The 18,924-nt window shown below is 37.9% G+C and overlaps 2 protein-coding genes across 2 annotated transcripts in view; one reads left to right on the top strand and one right to left on the bottom strand.

Moving 5' to 3' along the window:
• The window catches only part of LOC112559660 (teneurin-m-like), a 163,007-nt gene extending 149,852 nt beyond the window's left edge, over window positions 1-13,155 (top strand). Inside the window, 8 exon segments of the mRNA XM_025230994.1 lie at window positions 1,083-1,402; window positions 3,660-3,968; window positions 4,194-4,457; window positions 4,949-5,248; window positions 5,369-5,704; window positions 5,706-6,018; window positions 6,021-6,296; window positions 7,070-13,155. Of these exon segments, the coding sequence (XP_025086779.1) occupies window positions 1,083-1,402; window positions 3,660-3,968; window positions 4,194-4,457; window positions 4,949-5,248; window positions 5,369-5,704; window positions 5,706-6,018; window positions 6,021-6,296; window positions 7,070-7,914 (2,963 nt within the window). The 3' untranslated portion in view covers window positions 7,915-13,155.
• Window positions 13,156-14,227: 1,072 nt separating this feature from the next.
• On the bottom strand, window positions 14,228-18,803 carry LOC112559441 (glyoxylate reductase/hydroxypyruvate reductase-like). Its single transcript, XM_025230702.1, has 3 exons — window positions 18,346-18,803; window positions 16,207-16,377; window positions 14,228-15,408 (listed from the first exon to the last, which is right to left on the bottom strand). The coding sequence occupies exons 1-3, from the start codon at window positions 18,662-18,664 to the stop codon at window positions 14,810-14,812; spliced, it is 1,089 nt and encodes a 362-aa protein (XP_025086487.1). The 5' UTR covers window positions 18,665-18,803; the 3' UTR covers window positions 14,228-14,809.
• Window positions 18,804-18,924: the final 121 nt, after the last annotated feature.

The following is an 18,924-nucleotide window of genomic DNA, read 5'->3' as shown; positions in this document are numbered from 1 at the left end:
CAGCATGATGTTCATATTTCACATTATCATAATGGCTTGATCTTTTCAAAGAATGAGTCTCTTCAACGTGAACTTTTTTCGTTCATACATAATCATGCATGTTGTGGACTCGTGCTTCTACAGGTGGAAGCTTTGATTGCTGATCTTTTACTCTTTCCATTAACCGCTTGCCGCTAATTGTTGCCGCTCCTGTATTTAGATGTACACATATTTTAACAGTTTCTCTCTGTTTGAATCTCTTTTTTTTCTCTTCATGCATATTAATCATTAATCAGTACTGAGCTTTGTTCTCTGTGGAGATTTGTTTTTGTTCTCTTTTTTCAATCTGTATAGAACATTTAAGTGTTGAGAATTTGACTTAAACTGAACATTTGTCTACTGCAGAGAAATTAGTAGAATTTACTATAATCAGTGGAATGTTCAAACATTAGAGGAGTAGTTGATTGTGTTTTAAACACATTTTGAATGGCTCAGAGTTGTGCTGCAGCCTTTATATTGTAGGTGATTTTAATAGTAGTCCAGTCTATGCGTTGTTAAAGCTTGTTCTGCAGACCATATAAAAGAATGGTATGATGATGATATGAGCATTGAAACATTGACAAAGTACCAGTTTTAACTACCCAGTCAAAAGCTTTAACATCAGGGTTGCATCAAACTTGAAAAGTCATAATATTCACTCACAATTTAATTAAATTAACAAGTTTCTGGTTGGGCTGTCAGGAAGACTTTTAGTTAAAGAGTAGCGGGTGATGGGGTATAGTATGCAGAGAGCTTTCAGTGTTTTGACTGAGTGTACTTTCGCAAGCGAATGCCTGGATAGGTCTGGTCTGTATATACAGCAGTTTGGCTGAAACCTGTTGTTTAATGTGCTTTGTTGAAAATGTTTAACAGCTCAACTGAATCTGATGCTGGTGTTCTAGTTGTTCAGAAACTAGCCATGAAGTACATCATTTGACATTTGGACAGGCTTATCTTGGGCGTCAAAACTTGCCAAATCTTAGTGCTGCTGTTATTTGTTGACTTTCCTGTCCGTCTTCCATGGCTGTCATTTTTAACCTTGAATATTCTGTTTCCTCTCACAGGTTCCACCCAAACCAAAGTTACATACTTGCCTGATGGAGCTGTTGTGGTGGTGTTTCCCAGCAACTTAACTGTTGCTATAGAAACAGGTGGTCATCCAATCATGGAGAACGAGCATCGCATGCATTACAAACGCAAAGTGATTGTTCCTGACTACTATGTACATCGACTGGAATGGAGGTTCTACCTGAGGCGCAGGCAGTCCACCCGACAGACCCGCGTGATAGAAAAGATTGGGCACCGCATGCGGGTAGGGGCGCTGTCTCGCCCAGCGAGAATGCATGACAGGCATGAAGAAGGGAGCAAGGAAAAGGCCCTCTTGGTATGTGTGAATCAGACAAGATGTACAGTGCAGCCTCTTCTAAAAACAGACAGCATAGAGACTTTACAAATCAAATGTTTTCATACACATGGTGATTAAAAAAAATACAAATTACAGTCATGCTTTGCTTAACGATGGAGATACATTTTGAGAAATGCGATATTAACGGATTTCCTTGTTGTTCAAACATCTGCAGTGTACATGCATGCAGTCCAACATAGACCAAAATGCTATGTGGTACATGACTGTAATCCTAAGAGACCACTGTCATATACACAGCCCATCGTTCACCAAAAAATAGAATGCACATGACTTATAGTATTTCACTTATTTTTGTAAAGCATTTAAAATTTTTTTAGGCATCTGTTCACTTTAGGAGAGGCTGATCTGTAGCTGTCTACTCTCATTTTCTGATGCAGGTTTGAACAGTTAAGACATCTGTGCATACACACATAATTAAAAGTAAGAAACATTAAGATATGCTTAAATGCTGCTCACAGATATATATTAATGTGATTCTTAACTGGTAAAAAGTGCGGCTGTTCAAGCCTGCATACTAAAACTATGACTTCTAACACACGTAAGTCGGATACATTTGTCAATTTTTTTTCCTAGTCACTATTACGATTAGCATGCTTGATCAATTGCTTTGATTATGTAATGAATCATTAATCATGCATTCTTTGTTCTTTTATTTTTTTGTGTAAAAAGAAATATTTAAGGAGCACAAACACATGTTTGTTCATTGCACTGAGAAATGGCATGTTCTAATTGGTAATTTAGTGGTGGGATTTATATTTATACATAAGAAAGAAACATTCAGGCAGTACATTTTACACGATAAAGTGCATGCATGCATAAATGTATGTGCATGAAAACACACACAACAACTGTTACATCCATTGGCAGCTGTTTGACATAATTCACACAGAAATGAAAAGTGCACGTTCCTAGTTCCATTTTATTCCTTTCTTCTTCCATGAAAACAATTATTGATAGCAAACAATAAAAACATTTATGTGCATGGTGATATTGCCTGAAGGATCAATTTCAGTTCTTGAAGATACTAGTTTTTCTGTCTCTTTCTACATGTATATCAATCAGCATGAGCAGTTCTAAAAAGTGATGCTGTCACCTTAAAAAAAAATATTAGCTTTATGAATTAGCTGAATGTTTTAATGTGACTAATCTACTGATATATATATACAAATGTACACTTTTTGTGTATTGCAAAAATCTCTAATATTTCTTTTTCTGACCTACACTAGTGGAACTGTTGTAATTTATGTGCAAAATTAAAACTGAAAATTACTTCATTACATTTGTGCTTAAAATAATAGAATCATTATAAAAGCATTTTTTCAGCATGGCATATTAATATCAATCATTCATTTTAAAATGTACAAAATATGTTTATCTCAAGCATCATATTCACTTTGAATTTAGCTGTTAGATTATATTTTGAAAGTGTTTTGGTTGACCATTGTAGCAAGTAATTAATTTTGTTGAAAAATTAAAAATTATATTGAAATACAATAAGGACTGATTTCTCTCTCTCCTTTTGTTTGTTTGGTTTTTTTAAAAGCAAAAGGGCTGCCAATCCAGAGTTCATTAACCCATTTGTGCCTCACTTTCCTTTACTGGAATAAAATAATTTTTTCTTTTAAATTCTTGTTCCTTAAATATATGTAGGTCGCACACGAATTTCATGTACAGATTCAAAAATTTCAATCTCCCGCATAAGTGGATTAAAAGCTACATGAGACCATGATTTTAAAATTAGAAAAGCAAAAATTTTATTTTATATAGACATCTATTTTTCTGTAGTGTGAGTGTAATTATAGTTTAGTTTAAGCTTAGAGTTTGTATGTTGAGATTATGGGGAGATAGGAGTTTGTATATTAAAATTAGAAGTATTTAGGAGTAGAAGCTACCTTAATGCCTGACAGATACGCTTCACTAGTATTTAATCAAGAATGTTGCAGCTTTAATAATACAGCATAGGGGTTGATCATTTGAAGTCTTACTACAGAGCATGACTGCTTCTCTAAATTGCAGATATTTAAAGGATTCTAAAATTAATGACTAAACACCTCAGCAGTTTGTAAATTTTCAGCTTATCTACAAGATATTTCTTTTACCATGCCATGTGAATAATAACAAAGTAGCAGCCTTAAGAATCTAGAGGCTAGAAATATGATCGTCTGAAATTGTGGCCCTTGAATGATTTTTGCCTTTCATTCTGAATTGTCTGCAGATCAATGGTGAAAACTTGCTTACTGTGGAATACAATCGTCTCACACATGTAGAGACTGTTCTCGATCATGATCTTCGTGAAATCATTACTGTTATCTATGATGATGCTGGCCTACCAACTCACTTCCTGCCAGCATCTAACCATCATGCAATGAATGTGACATACAGTCCACAAGGGGACATTCTCACCTGGCAATATGGGGACCTTATGGAGCAGCGTGAATATCTGGATCATGGCCGCATCAAGGAACGAGTCTTGAAACCTGCTGGTGTCCAGTATAGATACTTCTACAGGCATGGCTCCAAAAAGGTGAGGCTTTAATAACATGGTTACACCTACCTTGATTGTACATGATACAGTTGTCAATCTCTAACAAAGGCAATTTCCATCATTTATTGTCACTTTAACTAAGCAAAGACTCTTTGAAACAGCATGTAACAAAAATGCTATGAATTTTACTTGCATTGCATTTTGAGATTTAATGATGTGTCTGAAAAAAACCACCGTAACCTTTCTTTTTTTCCATGATTTCAGCCCACAGATGTGTTTTTGCCCAGTGGCAAGCAGTATCTGTTTCACCGTGATGACAGTGGTCGCCTCAAATCAGTACAAACTATGGTGCTTGGTCATCACCATTTTCGCACTTTAATGACTATTGGACGACACCGACAGCTGTACACAGCACCAGGCATGACACAGCCATACATCACTGATTATGACACTAATGGCAAACTACTAGAGATCACCTATCCTAGCCAGCAGCGACACATTGTTTTTCGCTACAACCATATCTTCCAGGTGTGTTTGCACTACTTTGCACTTTTTCAGAAACTTCTGTTGATCAATAGTGTTCTTTGTATTTAAGGTTAGGGTCATACCCTCTTGTGTGCTTAAAATTTATCCCAGTTTCTAAAGGATCTAGACTGGGAATAGATATTTTTGTATGTAAGCTATGTGTTAGAGAGAGTGTGTGTAAATTCCTGCACATGGATGTATGTACCTGTAACTTTTTATGCTTGCTGAGCATAAATGGTTAGCATGAAAACAGAAATATATCTTTGATAAAGTTAAGACCCAATTTTCTGTATATTATCAAAATTTGTACTTAAGCAATCAAACAAAATACTATACCTTCATCTGAAATCTACAACACAGAAATTTTCAGTCAGTCTTGCAGGAGATAAGTAAATTTTTGAAGAAATCATTTCCACTTATATGTACAGCCCACCTCAAACAGCGGGATTACAGGGTGTTATCTGTGTTACTAGTTCTATTTGTTTCTGTTTCAGGTGTCATTGATCATGTTTGACCAGACTCAGATCCTGCATGAGTATCACCCTCTGGCCCACCGATTATCCACAGCAGAACTTATGAGTGACACCTACGACTGCCGCCAGACATACACCTACATAAGTGCTCTCATCAGCAAGACTGTTGTCACATTTCCTCGTGATCCACACCTACTCACTGCACGCATGAGCTTTGAGTATGACAACAATTTTCGCCTGACTTCATCCACACTGCTTCTTTCAAATAATATGAGCTTGTCCTACAACATGTCCTACCATGAGAAACTGGAAAACTCGACAGCTTGAAGAATCTAATGATTGACTGGCCATCTCCAGACAATCAGACCTTCACTGATGGGTTTGTGCGCATTTCAAGGGAGTTTGATGGATATGGCAGATTGGCTGATGTGAAAATTTACTTTGACAACAGCATTCGCTTCATGCTGCAGATCAACTATGACCAGACAGGCCGCATCCACCAAGTGGCGACGGAGGATTGGTCAGACAGATTCACAAGCTGTGGAATATATCTATGATATTGACAACCACTTGACTGATGTTCTTTTAGAGGGACAAAATGTTTGGACATATTCCTATGATCCCAACGGCAACATCAAGAAGGTATCAGAGGATGGCAAGACACGCCACATGGACTTTGATGTAGGTGACAAGATCACAATGTTCGGGGAACTTTCCTACAAGTACGACGATGATGGACTAATGGCACAGCGAGGCATGGATCACGTTGCTTTCAATTCCTTTCGGTCAGCTGGTCACAGTAGCACAGACAGGATACTACAAGTTTTCCTATCAGTATTACATCAATGGGCGACTAGCAGTACAGAAGGATCAGTGGGGCCGGATCATGCAGTTCTTTTACGGTAACCCTCAAAATGATGAGCTGATCACACACACCTACAATCAAACCACAGGGGAGGCCTCACTCTTCCTCTATGATGCAGAAGGTGTTCTCATTGCCATGCAGAGATCAGGAAAGATGTACTACATAGCCAGCGACCCTAGTCATACCCCTCTTGTTATCTATGATGAGAGGGGCTATGTAGTGAAACAGTGCAGCTACACCCACTTGGACTTCGCATCACAGATTCAAACCCCAACTTCGACTTGCCATTTGGATTCCAAGGTTCAGTGTACAATGACCTAACACAGCTGGCATTCCTGAAAAACAGAGTTTATGACACTCATAATGGCCGTTTTCTAACCCCAGATTATGTTGGGGCCTTTGACAAGCTGAACGTTGTGGTTGAGGATCCAGAGGTGTTGAATCTCTATCAGTACCGGTCCATTGTTAATCTGCACCTCAAACAAGTGCAGAAGCCTCGAATGGGTAAGTTTCTGGTAATAAAATAAGTGTCAGTTAAAATTGGTTTGTGATATGATACAATGGGGGGTTCATAATAAAATGTGATTCTGCATATGTTCTTTCACAAAATGGAAAAATGCGACATGACTAGGTGGCATGGTAATGTACATTCTTGTTTTGTTTGTTAGAAAATAAAACTATACAGTCAATCCACTCCTAGAAATGAATGCTATCGTCATCTCCAGATCTTCCCAGATAGTGCGCACACACACATATACACATGGTACATTTGTCTTGTTCAAGAGTGCTATCACAGTCGGTAGGAAGACTTGGCAAAAACACTCTTTTTGATGACCAGTTGTTTACATCTACAGCCAGCGGGTAGCATTTGAAAATGGTGATGTAGTGGATAAGAGGGGTCTGTGATGATGCTCACAGCTTTTAACCTCACAGCCCTGGTGTATAGATTACCTAATTGTCTTGGCAATCTTGATCACCCTCATCAAACCAGCCTTATCTTTGATAGAATGCATTCTCTTGGCCATAAAGGCATGAAGAAGGGTAGTGTATTATAAAAGGGATAAAGCATACTGTAAATAATTTCTGAATTACTGTCATTCATATAAATGATTGCTGTTGCAGAGTAGACAGGTTAGATTGTTATGGAACTCGCAGACACTTAACAAGGCTACAAATATAGCTAATGATCATCTCAATATATCATATAAAATAAACTTTCTGCTTTAATTTAAACTTAAGACCTGTGCATCATTTCTATTCTGTTTGTTCATTTGCAGACTTGGCAGAGTGGCTGACAGCTCTGGGTTATGACATTAGCAGCATTGCACCAGATGTATCATACACTGGAGACGTGAACCCAAAGTCTCCTGGCACCCAGCACCAGCTTTTGAGCTCATCATCTGCATTTGAGTGTACCTTCCAACGTGACATGCACAACCTTCTGATGATGTCTACAGTACCCAGATCTAAAGTAACGCCACTTCATCACCTCCCCAAAGAGACAGCTGCCCCTCATGAGCCCATCTTCGATGCAGGAGTGACTGTGTCCTATATAGATGGAAAAGCTTTCATCAATATAGCAGACATTGCTCAAGATTGGGCAAAGAACCTGGCCACAATCCTCCTGAATGGCTCCAACATTATAGACCTGACTTTCACTATTAGCGGAAAGGACGTTCACTACTTTGTCCGCAACGACCCTGAACAAGCTGATCGAGACTTGCGGTCTCTGGGCATTCACAGCACTTTGGTCACGTATGAAAATGGCGTCAATGTATCAGTTCACCGTAGTCAGCATGGTCGTCGCAGTGAAGTTGATGTCAGGGTTCACTCTAACCACACCATCATCAACGTTCGCTATGGGACTAACATTGATCATGAGCGGAAGAGAATTCTGCACCATGCGTATGAGCGTGCTGTGAAGCATGCCTGGCAGAGGGAGAAGCATCTGCTGCAGCATTCGCTCCCTTCGTATCACACCTGGTCTTCAAGTGAAATCAAAGAGCTGGCGATGCTAGGACAGGTGACAGGTTATGTGGGTCAGTACATCCTTACACCTGACCAGTACCCAGAGCTGGCTGACGACTGCAATAACATTCGATTTGTCAAAGAGTCTAGGTAGCACTAAGCCTGCTGACACACAAGTAAAACCCCTGGCTTTATCATTCTGCTACTTACAGATTGAACTTTGTTAAAAGTTGAATGGCTAGCTGAGCAAATTTCACAGTTACATGATCCAAAAACATATTTCCCCCAGATTAACTTGATTGTTTGATATTTTTTTCGTGGATTGCAGTCAGAGGAAATGAACTTGTTAGGAAGAAGCAAGACAATTCTCAAGACACTTTGTTGCATTGTCACTTGAGTGGTGTCCCTTACCCAAACTTGGCAAAATTAAGTGAAGTAGGATGTATCTTTGAAGCCTACACTATGGACTTGTTGAGGTGGTGGACCTTGAGTTACATTGGACAATCAAGAACTGGTAATGGATTTATTTGAAGGTATCTTCAAAATGTCTCTCAACCTAGTGTACACTTGAGCAGAGCTCCTCTCGTCAAAGTGTAAAACGTTACCTTTACCCCTTTACATAATAGCTGGAAATGCTATTCTCTTTGGATTGTTTTGACTAAACATGTGAAAACTCTCGACCATCTTGGTAAATACCATATATCATATAGAACAAGAAACAAACTGACACTGGTTTTATTTCATGGAGGCTTGTACATGCTGATAAAAGATGACAAGCACTTCACTATCATACCATTCAGCATCAGACCTTAGCTGAGGTCAAGACCGCTCACTAAATCATTGCATTGCATCTATGATTGACTTCTTTCAAGTTTCTCATAACCTGGTCCATTCATTTAACTTCATGAGTTTTGGGGTTTTCTTCAGATTCTTCATCTCTTTACCCTCTGACAGAACATTCCATACCAAGATGGACAGCATGGTCTGATTTTGTTAGCAGCAAAGTCTGATGGAAGGGGTGTGGTAAAATATGTTTTATTTCATTTATGCACTCTTTGCCTCCAAAAGCCTGGAGTTATGAGTGATTGGCAATGGGGCAAGGTGCCACAGACTGTACTGTAACCCTCATCTTTTTGATTTTATTTCTAAAAACCCTTAAAAAAGCATTTCGTTGTCCTGAGTAGGAAGCATACATGCGTTACATTCATGATGTAACTAACTAAATATTGCTTATCCTCCATTAGGGTGTCTTCTTGATCCTCTCCGCTTAAGTTGTAATGGTTGCTAAGGGCTGGAGAAGTAAAATGACAGGAAAAAATGCCAAGCCAGTTTATTTTGGTTTTTTTTTTTTTTTTTAAGCTCGACATATGACTTTCATCATCAAAAGTCTCATTCAAAAGCTAGAACATATAGGAAATATTTGGTAAGCCATAAAATATAAGATGAGGCAAGTTAGGCCAATGTGTAACTATCAGTTATTTCTCTTAATGTGTCTTCTCACTTGTAAAACTTAATACAATTTTGTGTGGACAATTGCAAAGTGCGAATGCTTGAGTACAATGTCACATGTCAGTTGGTGTTGACTATGCATAATCATGACGTGGACTGTTTCTTTTTTGCCAGAGTGACTGCCATTCCCTAAAAGGCAGACCATTTTACTGAGGAAAAGTCACACATTTACTGTAGAATTATTGTTAGCTAATGTTCCTCAGTGCATGTGCAATCTCAAGTTTTGCTCACAAGCTAATTGTGAGAGCAAACATTGTGTGCAATCTTACACATTTTTGAGGATGAAGTATTCTTCATGCCAGCTCCTTTTTATCATAATGCTTTGAAAACAGAGTTATGCATCATGTAAACTGATGGACAAAGCATTCAAAGGAAGAACATTCATTAAGTTGACAGTGACTGTCACATGTCGTGTAACACTTAGGACCTGGAGAACTTTGTGGAGTGGAAACAATTTGTTCAATGGATTGGAGGCTTCATAAAAACTTTTGTCTGGATGCAAGGTGTTTTGCAGACATACCAATGTTTGTCAAAGGTCTGATTTATCAAAATGTTTAACTTTCCATGTTTGTGCAGACATTTTTTTTATTTTTGTGACTGGCTTAACACTGTGTGTAAACTCGTCAACACAAGTGACAATGCCTCTATGGAAGTCATAGGAAAATGTCATTGACGCCATTAAAACAATTACAGATTGGCATATTCCTTTCCAACTGTTTAGTGTGTTCAACATTTCTGGTAACACAGATTATATTTAGCATTATTTCTTCAGTGGTTTAGCTCAACCATGTCCCATTCTGGGTGTATTGTTTTCTTTGTGCAATGGCTGGTCTGATGACCCATGTGCATGTGGCATCATTCTTTTAATGTGCTCTTGCATAGGTGGTCCTGCGGGATTGATTCCAGTCAACTGGAGGACACTGCTGGTGCTATTTGCTTTCCTCGATGGCTTTACTTGTACTTGTTGAGCAGGCAAAAGTGTGATGCAGACAGCAATCAAACTCATCAGGGTTTTTTTGATTTTTTGAAGGGTTAAGTAATCTCAGATTTTATAAGCAAGGATTAAATTTGCTTTTTTTTCTGAGATGCAAATTTATGCTGAGGAAAATAAAAAACGTGAAATAGCTTTACCAAAGAAACAGGGCTATATCAAAATGGAAGCAAAGTATGCTGCACTTCATTTTTTTTGTGTTGTGTGGTGCTGTCACAGTGACTCCCTGTTTAAACGACCCAATCAGAACATACCCTGTGGCATTCCCATTTCCTAGTGTTCAACAGATCTGAGGCTGGGGGATCAGTCACATGTCTATATCTTAGGAGAGCACAATGGAGAAGATGCTTTGGAAAAGAGATGTGTTGTAAAGAGATACTTTATAACTAAGGCAAGTTGAGATTAAAGAAGGCTAGCACCTTTCTCTACGCAGATACAGAGTCTAAAGTAAGGTAATGCCCTAACATCACATAAATCCCCAAACTTTGTGTTGCTGTTCATATGCGATGTCAGATCATAGTCATTCCAGCTCTCCAGCCTCAACTTTCTGAGTTTAGTAAGATTCTTCTTACAAATTTACGACTAATATGAGGTTCTGGTCTTAATGCTGTTTTTCACAGATGGCTTCCTCCTATAATTTGTGTGAAAAACATTTTGGGGGTTTTGTATTGCTAGTAGTGCCATTAATGTTAGGCTGGGACAACCATCTTTTGGTGGCCATTTCATCACAGCAGTTTTTCATAGGTCATTCCTTGAGATAACGTGAATCAGAGGCTCATTGTGGTGTTACATATGTTAAGTAGATATATTGTCCTGTGACAATCAGTGGACAAAGTGTCTTTTCATTGCACAAATTTAAGACAGGTTTTGGTGAAAACACATCTGCAGTAACAATACGTATACTGTACATGAGATAAAAGAGGCTCGTGTTGGCCCATTGGATCCATTAAAATGTTACTGCTTTGGTTTTCTTGTGCATATAACTGTTTTCCTGTTTTGAAGTTTCATCTTTTTGAGACTTTGTACTGTGAGGGACTTTGTACGTTGGTTTGCAAAAGAGCATGAGTGCATGGAAGAATAAGTGTAATTTTTTTTTTTTAATTGATCAAAACTTGACATGCAGGGTCGAGTTGAAAGAGTGGGCAGACATTCAGAATCAGCTTGTTGACATTCATGTGAAGAATTTTGATTGAATTCTCATTCTGTCATACTCTAACAAGCTTAGGGCTTTGTCTCATCAAACATTATGATTCACCTTTGGAAGTTTTTGTTCCTTTTAACATATCACATGTACCATACAGATGTTGGGCCAGTTGGTGACTGCCTCATATTCAACACTGTGTTCAAATTTAGTTACATCTCATTGTGTTTTTTTAAGTACAAGTTATTTGCTTTTTTTTTTTTTAACCAAGACAGTCCTCTAAGCTAGCATAGTGCAAACATTGGTACATACACTTTTTAAAAAACTAGATGATCCAGCAGTATTTTTTTCTTGCCTGTTTTGGAAAAAAAATATTTGTTTATCAAGAAGCATAATTTCTTTGGTTCATGTGAACATAAAGATTACTGTGCCAAATAGCACATAATAAGAAATATTTCTTTCTCCTTCAGATTGCAATATTCTTTTCAGTAAACTTCTTTACTGTCATAGAAACAACTGCCTTTCTTATGTTTTGACTTTCAAGTCCCGAATATATCTTTATATCATTCATGAGATCTGTACTGTTCAAAATGCTTTCGAGTCAAACATAGCTTTATTTGTGGTTCAAAGTGACAAACATTAATGCAAGTCAGTTTTGACGTTACAAAATAGTCTGTGCCAAATAGGTCTCATTTAGGCATCATCTATTTATTTCATATTCCGCTCACTTGATTTTTCCATCTGTACATTTTCTGCACACACTGCAAAGTCATCTGGCTTATTCTGTGTGATCACTTTGTCGATAGGTTTTGCAGGATTTATTTTGGGTTTTTTCCCCTATTATACCAATACTGTTTTGACATTTATGTCTACCAAGTTTTAAAAAATGATGATATTACACTTGGAATTGTGTATATATTGTATAGACTAATTACAGATTGACTCAGTTTTGTCTGTGTATTGTAAATGTTCTGGAGTACTGTAGTGGTGGTCTCTGCATGTTGACTGTGGGCTCAGATGTTGTGCCCGTATGCAAAAGATCTCTGAATCGCTGAAACAGAGATTATGTTTGTATTAGAAGACCACCTGAAAAATCAACCCGCTGCTGGGTTGAGAGACGATGATCGAAAGTTAAGGCAGACCTCTATAATGAAGAGGAAGCCATGGTGTACAACTGTCCCACGTTTCCTGTCCTGTCCTCTCAATGCAGACATTTTTAAACTAAAAATGAAGAAAAGAACAACTTTAGGATTTGATGCGAAGACTCACTGTGCTGACTAGATTCACCATATTTAAGATGTTTCTTTTTATGCATCTAAATTGTAAAAGTTGTTTCCTGTTTGACTTTAAAAGAGTTGTTTAAAGATAGCAAAACTTGCAAATTTTCCAAGGTATGTAAATAGTTCTAGTTCTCTCACTTTCTCGGTGAGAAATCAAAACTTTTTATCTCAAGGAAGCAGTCTGGGGAAGTTGCAGATGCGGAAATGGGCCAAAACTGGGATTGAAATGAAATGATTATGATGGTTGCAGGAGAATAAGGCAGTCTTTTGGGGAGAAATAATTTTACAGTACCACTTTGCAATTCATCACGTTCTAAAGATGCTGTTTTGTTGCAGGCAACCTTACGCATTTTGTGTGCTTTTATGTTGCAGATGTGGTTCATCACAAGATCTGTACAAAATGCAATATTTATCAATGAATGCAACATGTACTTTTTTGTATATCAAAAAAATAATAAAATTGATGAGAATTGCGTTGGGGTTTTTTTTCCCGCTCCTTTTCTTGGTTTGGTTGGTGCTTAACGCCATGTCATCAGAGGCTAGATCATGACAACAAATGGTCGTACTATGTAAACAAATCTGGTTAAAAGGATGAACCATGACTTGGCTTAATGATAAACCAATAAAATAGTCGAGCAAGCAAATATTATAAACCAGAAAAATGTTTTAAAGCAAATGGTGTGAAACTGAAACTGAAAGACATGATTGTGTCCTCAGAAGAGGTCAGAACTAGGCTGAATTAATATAAAACCTTGAATTTGTGAATTAATAGCTTTTTTTAGCAACAGGTGGAACAGAGATAAACATTGAGTATAAATAAAAAATGTCCAGCTGCACCATAAAAAGCACTGTTGTCAAGAGAATCACTTGCACCTGCTTTCCCAAGCTAAGATTCACTTTAAAAGAAAATGTTTTTAAAAGAATTTTGGAATAAGACCAACTGACCCAGCAAGAACATGATGACTCACAATTTCTTATGTAAGAAAACAAAGTCAACATCACAAAGCTGAGCTCGTGCTTGCTAAAACTGTTTACTATTGTATTTAAATACTCTGCTCTATGTCATCTGTTAAATGTATCTGCAAACTGAAGTTTCTATTTTATGCATGAACACATGTTCCACAAGCATTACTCCTTACACCAATCACCATAGTTGGAAATAGTTGTAATTATATATAGTCAGTTGACTAATCCACCTACTCATCTTCCTCTGCACATTAATGTAATACACTCCATAATTGTTCCCTGATTCCTCTTTAATGTCTTCTATCTTTATTTTTCATTACTTGTCTGCATAGTTGTTTCTCTTTCCATCATCTGTGTTCTGGCAATGTCTCCTACTTGTTAAGCCCTGAGAGCATATTAATCACGTTTATTATTATTACATGAGTGGTCATGAACAATCACTGCGTACATTTTCATGTATTTGCAGAAAGATGAGTTACATCCCTTGAATGTGCACACAAGAGGGTTGATAGGTATATGTGTAGACAATACGTATGGAAAAATTAAGGTTTGCCACAGAGTAAAAAGTAGTAAGACTATATTATAATTAGAGATGCTTTATTGTGCCTTGATTGCCACACATTATGTATTTTCTGGTGAAACTAATAATTTAAATTTGCCTCATCATACATCAGTACCTTGAACTGGTTTCGTGGGATTTTATAAGTCTTGCTATAAGCTTAACACCATTTTCTTTTTGTAAAATGTTTCCATAACCCTATAACCATGAGTCCTTGATCAGCCTGATCCCCAGAACTTTGTCCAAGGGTATATGCCACTTGGCCAAGCATAATAAAGAAGTCTCATTCTCTCTCACACACACATAGCATGACATGAAGAGCAATCACTACAAGGACAGCACTTAGTGTCTGTTTTATTAATTATGGGAGTATTTACTGAGTATCATCTTCCTGGATTAACAAAGTGCACTTGTAGGCCAGTTTGAAGCAGCTAATGAAAGACTAACATTCTAATGAAAACTAAATTTATTCCTGCATTATTTCTAAAGAATATGGTTATAAGAGGCAATGAAGGCATGGCACTTACAGCAGTAGTTTCCAAAAATATGAGACAAGTGTTGCAGACAAGACTAACAATAGTTTTTAATCAAAAGCTGGTGATTTTAGGCTGTAATTTCACTTGGTATGGTTTGTCCCTTCAGGCCAGCCAAAATGTTTTTTGCAGTTAGTTCTGACATGGCACTGCGTGCTTTGTGGGTTGCACTTGCTATGTGGGGCAGTATGACACAGTTATCAAGCTTCAGCAGAGGGCTATTTGTGGGTAAAGGCTCTGGAGTCGTCACATCCAGTCCTGCTGCTGCAATCTCCCCAGAAACCAGAGCTTTGTACAGATCATCCTGCTGCACCACCCCTCCACGGCTGGTGTTAATGAAGACAGCCGTGTTTTTCATCTTTTTAAAGAGATCCATGTTAAACATGCCTTTGGTTTCAGAAGTTAGAGCACAGCAAGCCAGAAGAAAATCTGCAGAAGCTATCACCTCATCAAGAGGCAAGAACTCAGCTCCAATGTCTCTTGCTTTAGGCTGTTCATCGAAATCAGAGTAGACGAAGCGTGCAACCCCAAAAGGCTGAAGGCAGCGAGCTACAGCCATGCCAATGCGGCCCATGCCAATAATGCCAACTGTAGATCCATCCAGACCAGGTCCACAAAGCCACATAGGCTTCCAGGTACCCCATGAACCATTCTCAACAGCTCGAATACCTGCAACAGAAAATACAGAAATATTACAGAAATATCTGTAATTGTCTGCAAGGAGCAGAAGTTTCACTTCAATTTGTTTTTCTTCTCTGAATAAATTCCTGTCCGTCTTTCCTGCTCTGCATAAAACCCACAACAAGCATTAACATCAAGTACAAGAGAAACCAAATGATTTTTCTTTCTCAGTAGCTTTTGTCTGGTATCAAAGTTTGTTTCAGCTAAGTTTGTACTTGCAGATTACAACATAATTATAAGATCAAATACTTTATAACAAAGTAAGCTATCATCCTTGCGAACCCAAGATACAGGTCAAAAACTAGTCAGCTTTATCTTGGGTATGAGGTCACTGGGATTTTAAAAATAAGTTTCACTACCACAGCAAGGTACCTCTTTCTGGTGAAGATTGTTATTAGACACATGAAATTCAGTACATTAACTTCTTCATCAACAGACAATAGTCATAAAGATGCTGAATATTAGAAATATTACTAGGCAAATTTTATTGTAGTTAACTCAAGGAATAATAACAAGCTTCCTACATTAAAATGTGATTAGACTATTAGTTGCTAGTCCAATTTGAATTATCAATTAGAAGAAGAGGGTGAAGAATAAAACACCTGTTTAAAGGATAATACTGACAGTGAGCTTTGCAGAAAATCCAACTCATAATTCGTTAGCATACTTTTTTATCCTTTTGTGGAAAGGCAGCTGCTTTGAGATCTATCCATCAAAATAACATTGGAGTTTATGTAATCACCTCAGGCATCATACTATCAAAAGCCACCATTGCATGCGTGTTACCTTCTTTTAGACGACGGGAGGTTGCCAGCAACAGAGACACAGTGAGTTCTGCCACTGCGCTGGTCAGCACATTGGGTGTGAACCCAACCTTGACCCCTCTCTCAGCACATGCCACAAGATCAACGTGGTCATAGCCAACGGACATGGTGCCTACAACTTTAAGATTGGGACCTGTTCAAAAATGAAAATGTTATTTTATATCAATCATAGAGAAGGTTTATTGTCCTAAAAACACAAAAGCTATTAGTACTTATATACTTTGGAACAAATATCTATCATAGATACTAGGTAATAGTGATGAAATAAAAACTAAGAAAATCTAACTCTAATGTTCCTGTTACTTTTGCTCTTTTGGGGTTGGGAGGAGGTAGGCAGAGAGGGGAAGGGTTGATAACCATCTTTATGCATGTACTCATTTTCTTTATATAATAAAAACAGCTAGATCTTAATTACCAGATCCCTCTGATTTATATGATACTGATAAGCTCAAATCTTCTCAGATTTGTGGTCCAGTCTTTGCTATGATGCTCATGATGTCTCACCTTCATGAAAAGATAGCAAGAAAGACAGAAAAAGATTGCCAATCAATGGAAAGAAAGTAATTAATTTTATGTCTACAACTATACTATACCTGTTAACAGCATTTATGCTATTTTCATTCTCTCTCTCACCCTCACAATTTCACATCAATTAAGTCAAGGTCAATTTTATCATTAGCTCTTCCAATCCATTCTAGAACAGAAGAAATTATAAATATAAGTTTCAGTACTGATTTAATTCTCCAAATCCTACTCAGCAGCTGCCATAATTAAATAATCTAACTTTAAAGATAATATACTGTTATACTAATGTAGCACATTCAGAAAAATGTGGATGTAGATCCTTTAACCACTGGTTCATTTATGAACTCTCTCCCACCTCACTAAACTTGCTGTTTTGTTGGGTTTGCTTTTTTCAATTTATCTATCTGTATATTTCCTTTTTATGTAAAAAAAATATCATTTTTTATCTGTAAGATCTGAAGCACCACTTGATCGGGCTCTGGCAATTAGATAACTATAAACTGCTTCTAAATAACTTTGTGCAATAACCTTACATTTCAAGGTTGCTATTTTTTCTTCTGTTCTTCTGTTAGTTTTTTTTTTTTAGGCTACATACCAAAAGATTTCCATCCGAAAATAGAGCCAGATGGGTTGAAAGGTTAAGATTTAGGTCAGGGAGAAGGAATAGCTAGGCTAGGTAGCAGATTAGCAGCGCTGGCATGAAAGAAATTCATGAAGAGGAATAAGCAGATAAAATGTGCTGCAATCTTTGAAGACGTGTACATGATATTACATTTTGCATTAGAAAATCTTACCCCAAGCCAAACTAAGGTTTCTGAATGTTTTATGCATCCATTTATATATGTGTTACTACTGCCTCGAGTATGGCTTTGCTCCAGCCTATCTTTTCAAATTGTTGCGTCCCTATCAATTATTAAGTAGAAGTGATCGCTCTGCTAATGCTTATCTTCCTGGTGCATTCTGCCCTTGTATTAGGCTTGAAAAGTTGGGGAAGGGGGTGTTCATATACAGATGGACAACGTTATCAGCCAAAAATACATGGCAGATAAAGAAGACCATAAACACGAATTATGCAATATTACATGCATCAAGCATCAAGAGTATAGAAGTAAGGCGTGGTGGAAAAAAGTGAGTGTGCCGTTTTGTGTTCATCGATAGGATGGACATGTTCCACAGGAGAAAACATAGCAGTTTAATTAGAGTGCACAAACGATCGATCGAAGTTGTCCATTTCTAGGGCACACATAAACTTTAACTAAGGCTATATCACGGTGAACTACAGCCAGAAAGAAATTACATGTGCCGGGGGCGTGAACTGAACCCGCAGTCCCCAATCCTCGTTGGACTCATAAATATATTCTCTTTACCGCTGCTCGCAAAACCGGACAGTGGTCCGATCAAAACTGTATTTACACATTTAACAATATAGCACTGAACAGAGACAAAATAATAGTCACATATACACAAATGTATGCCCATACATAGTACACACTCAAGTAAAAGTAAGTACGCTCCCTTCCAAGTGAAAGATTACTGCTATAAACACTGCATGGGGTCTAATGCTCTTTAAACTCACCAGCCGCATCAAGCAGTTCTGCGTCGATTTTCTCCGTCAGGAGACAGAAGAGGCCATCCACACCCTGGACTTTGGACAGAAGTTCTTCTCGAGAAATGGGTTCATCGCTGTCCCACTGTGTCACCGTACACTCGGACTTTAACAAAGCAGGACCTCGGTCTGGAACTCGACGTGTGATGAACACTTTAGGCGGGGTGCTTTTGCTCATTTTCCTAACGGCTGAACCTTCGATGTAGAGCCGACTGGCATACAGCTGGCTGCGAATACGCGTGTTGTTTGCAGCTAACCGGAACGCGGGGCTCAATCCTGCTATCAACATCGCGCTCCCTGCGAGATACGATCGCTGACAAACAGGGATCGTCACTCGCTGTGGGAGGAAAGACACGTCGTCTGCTATCCAGGGGGACGTAACTTAAAACACATGTGCAGGCAACGTGTTCTGTAGATGTGAAGCTCATCGGGACAGAAATGCTGATATTATCGGAAATCATAATTCCTGGACTTAGATAATTATTATTTAATCCTTTTCAATCTTTGATGATATGTAGTATAAAGTGATGATGAATTGGAATATGTGTT

This window comes from Pomacea canaliculata, linkage group LG3, assembly GCF_003073045.1.
Source record: "Pomacea canaliculata isolate SZHN2017 linkage group LG3, ASM307304v1, whole genome shotgun sequence".
Taxonomy (NCBI): domain Eukaryota; kingdom Metazoa; phylum Mollusca; class Gastropoda; order Architaenioglossa; family Ampullariidae; genus Pomacea; species Pomacea canaliculata.
The sequence above is the reverse complement of the archived record's forward strand: the minus strand, read 5'-3'. Positions and strand labels throughout refer to the sequence as shown.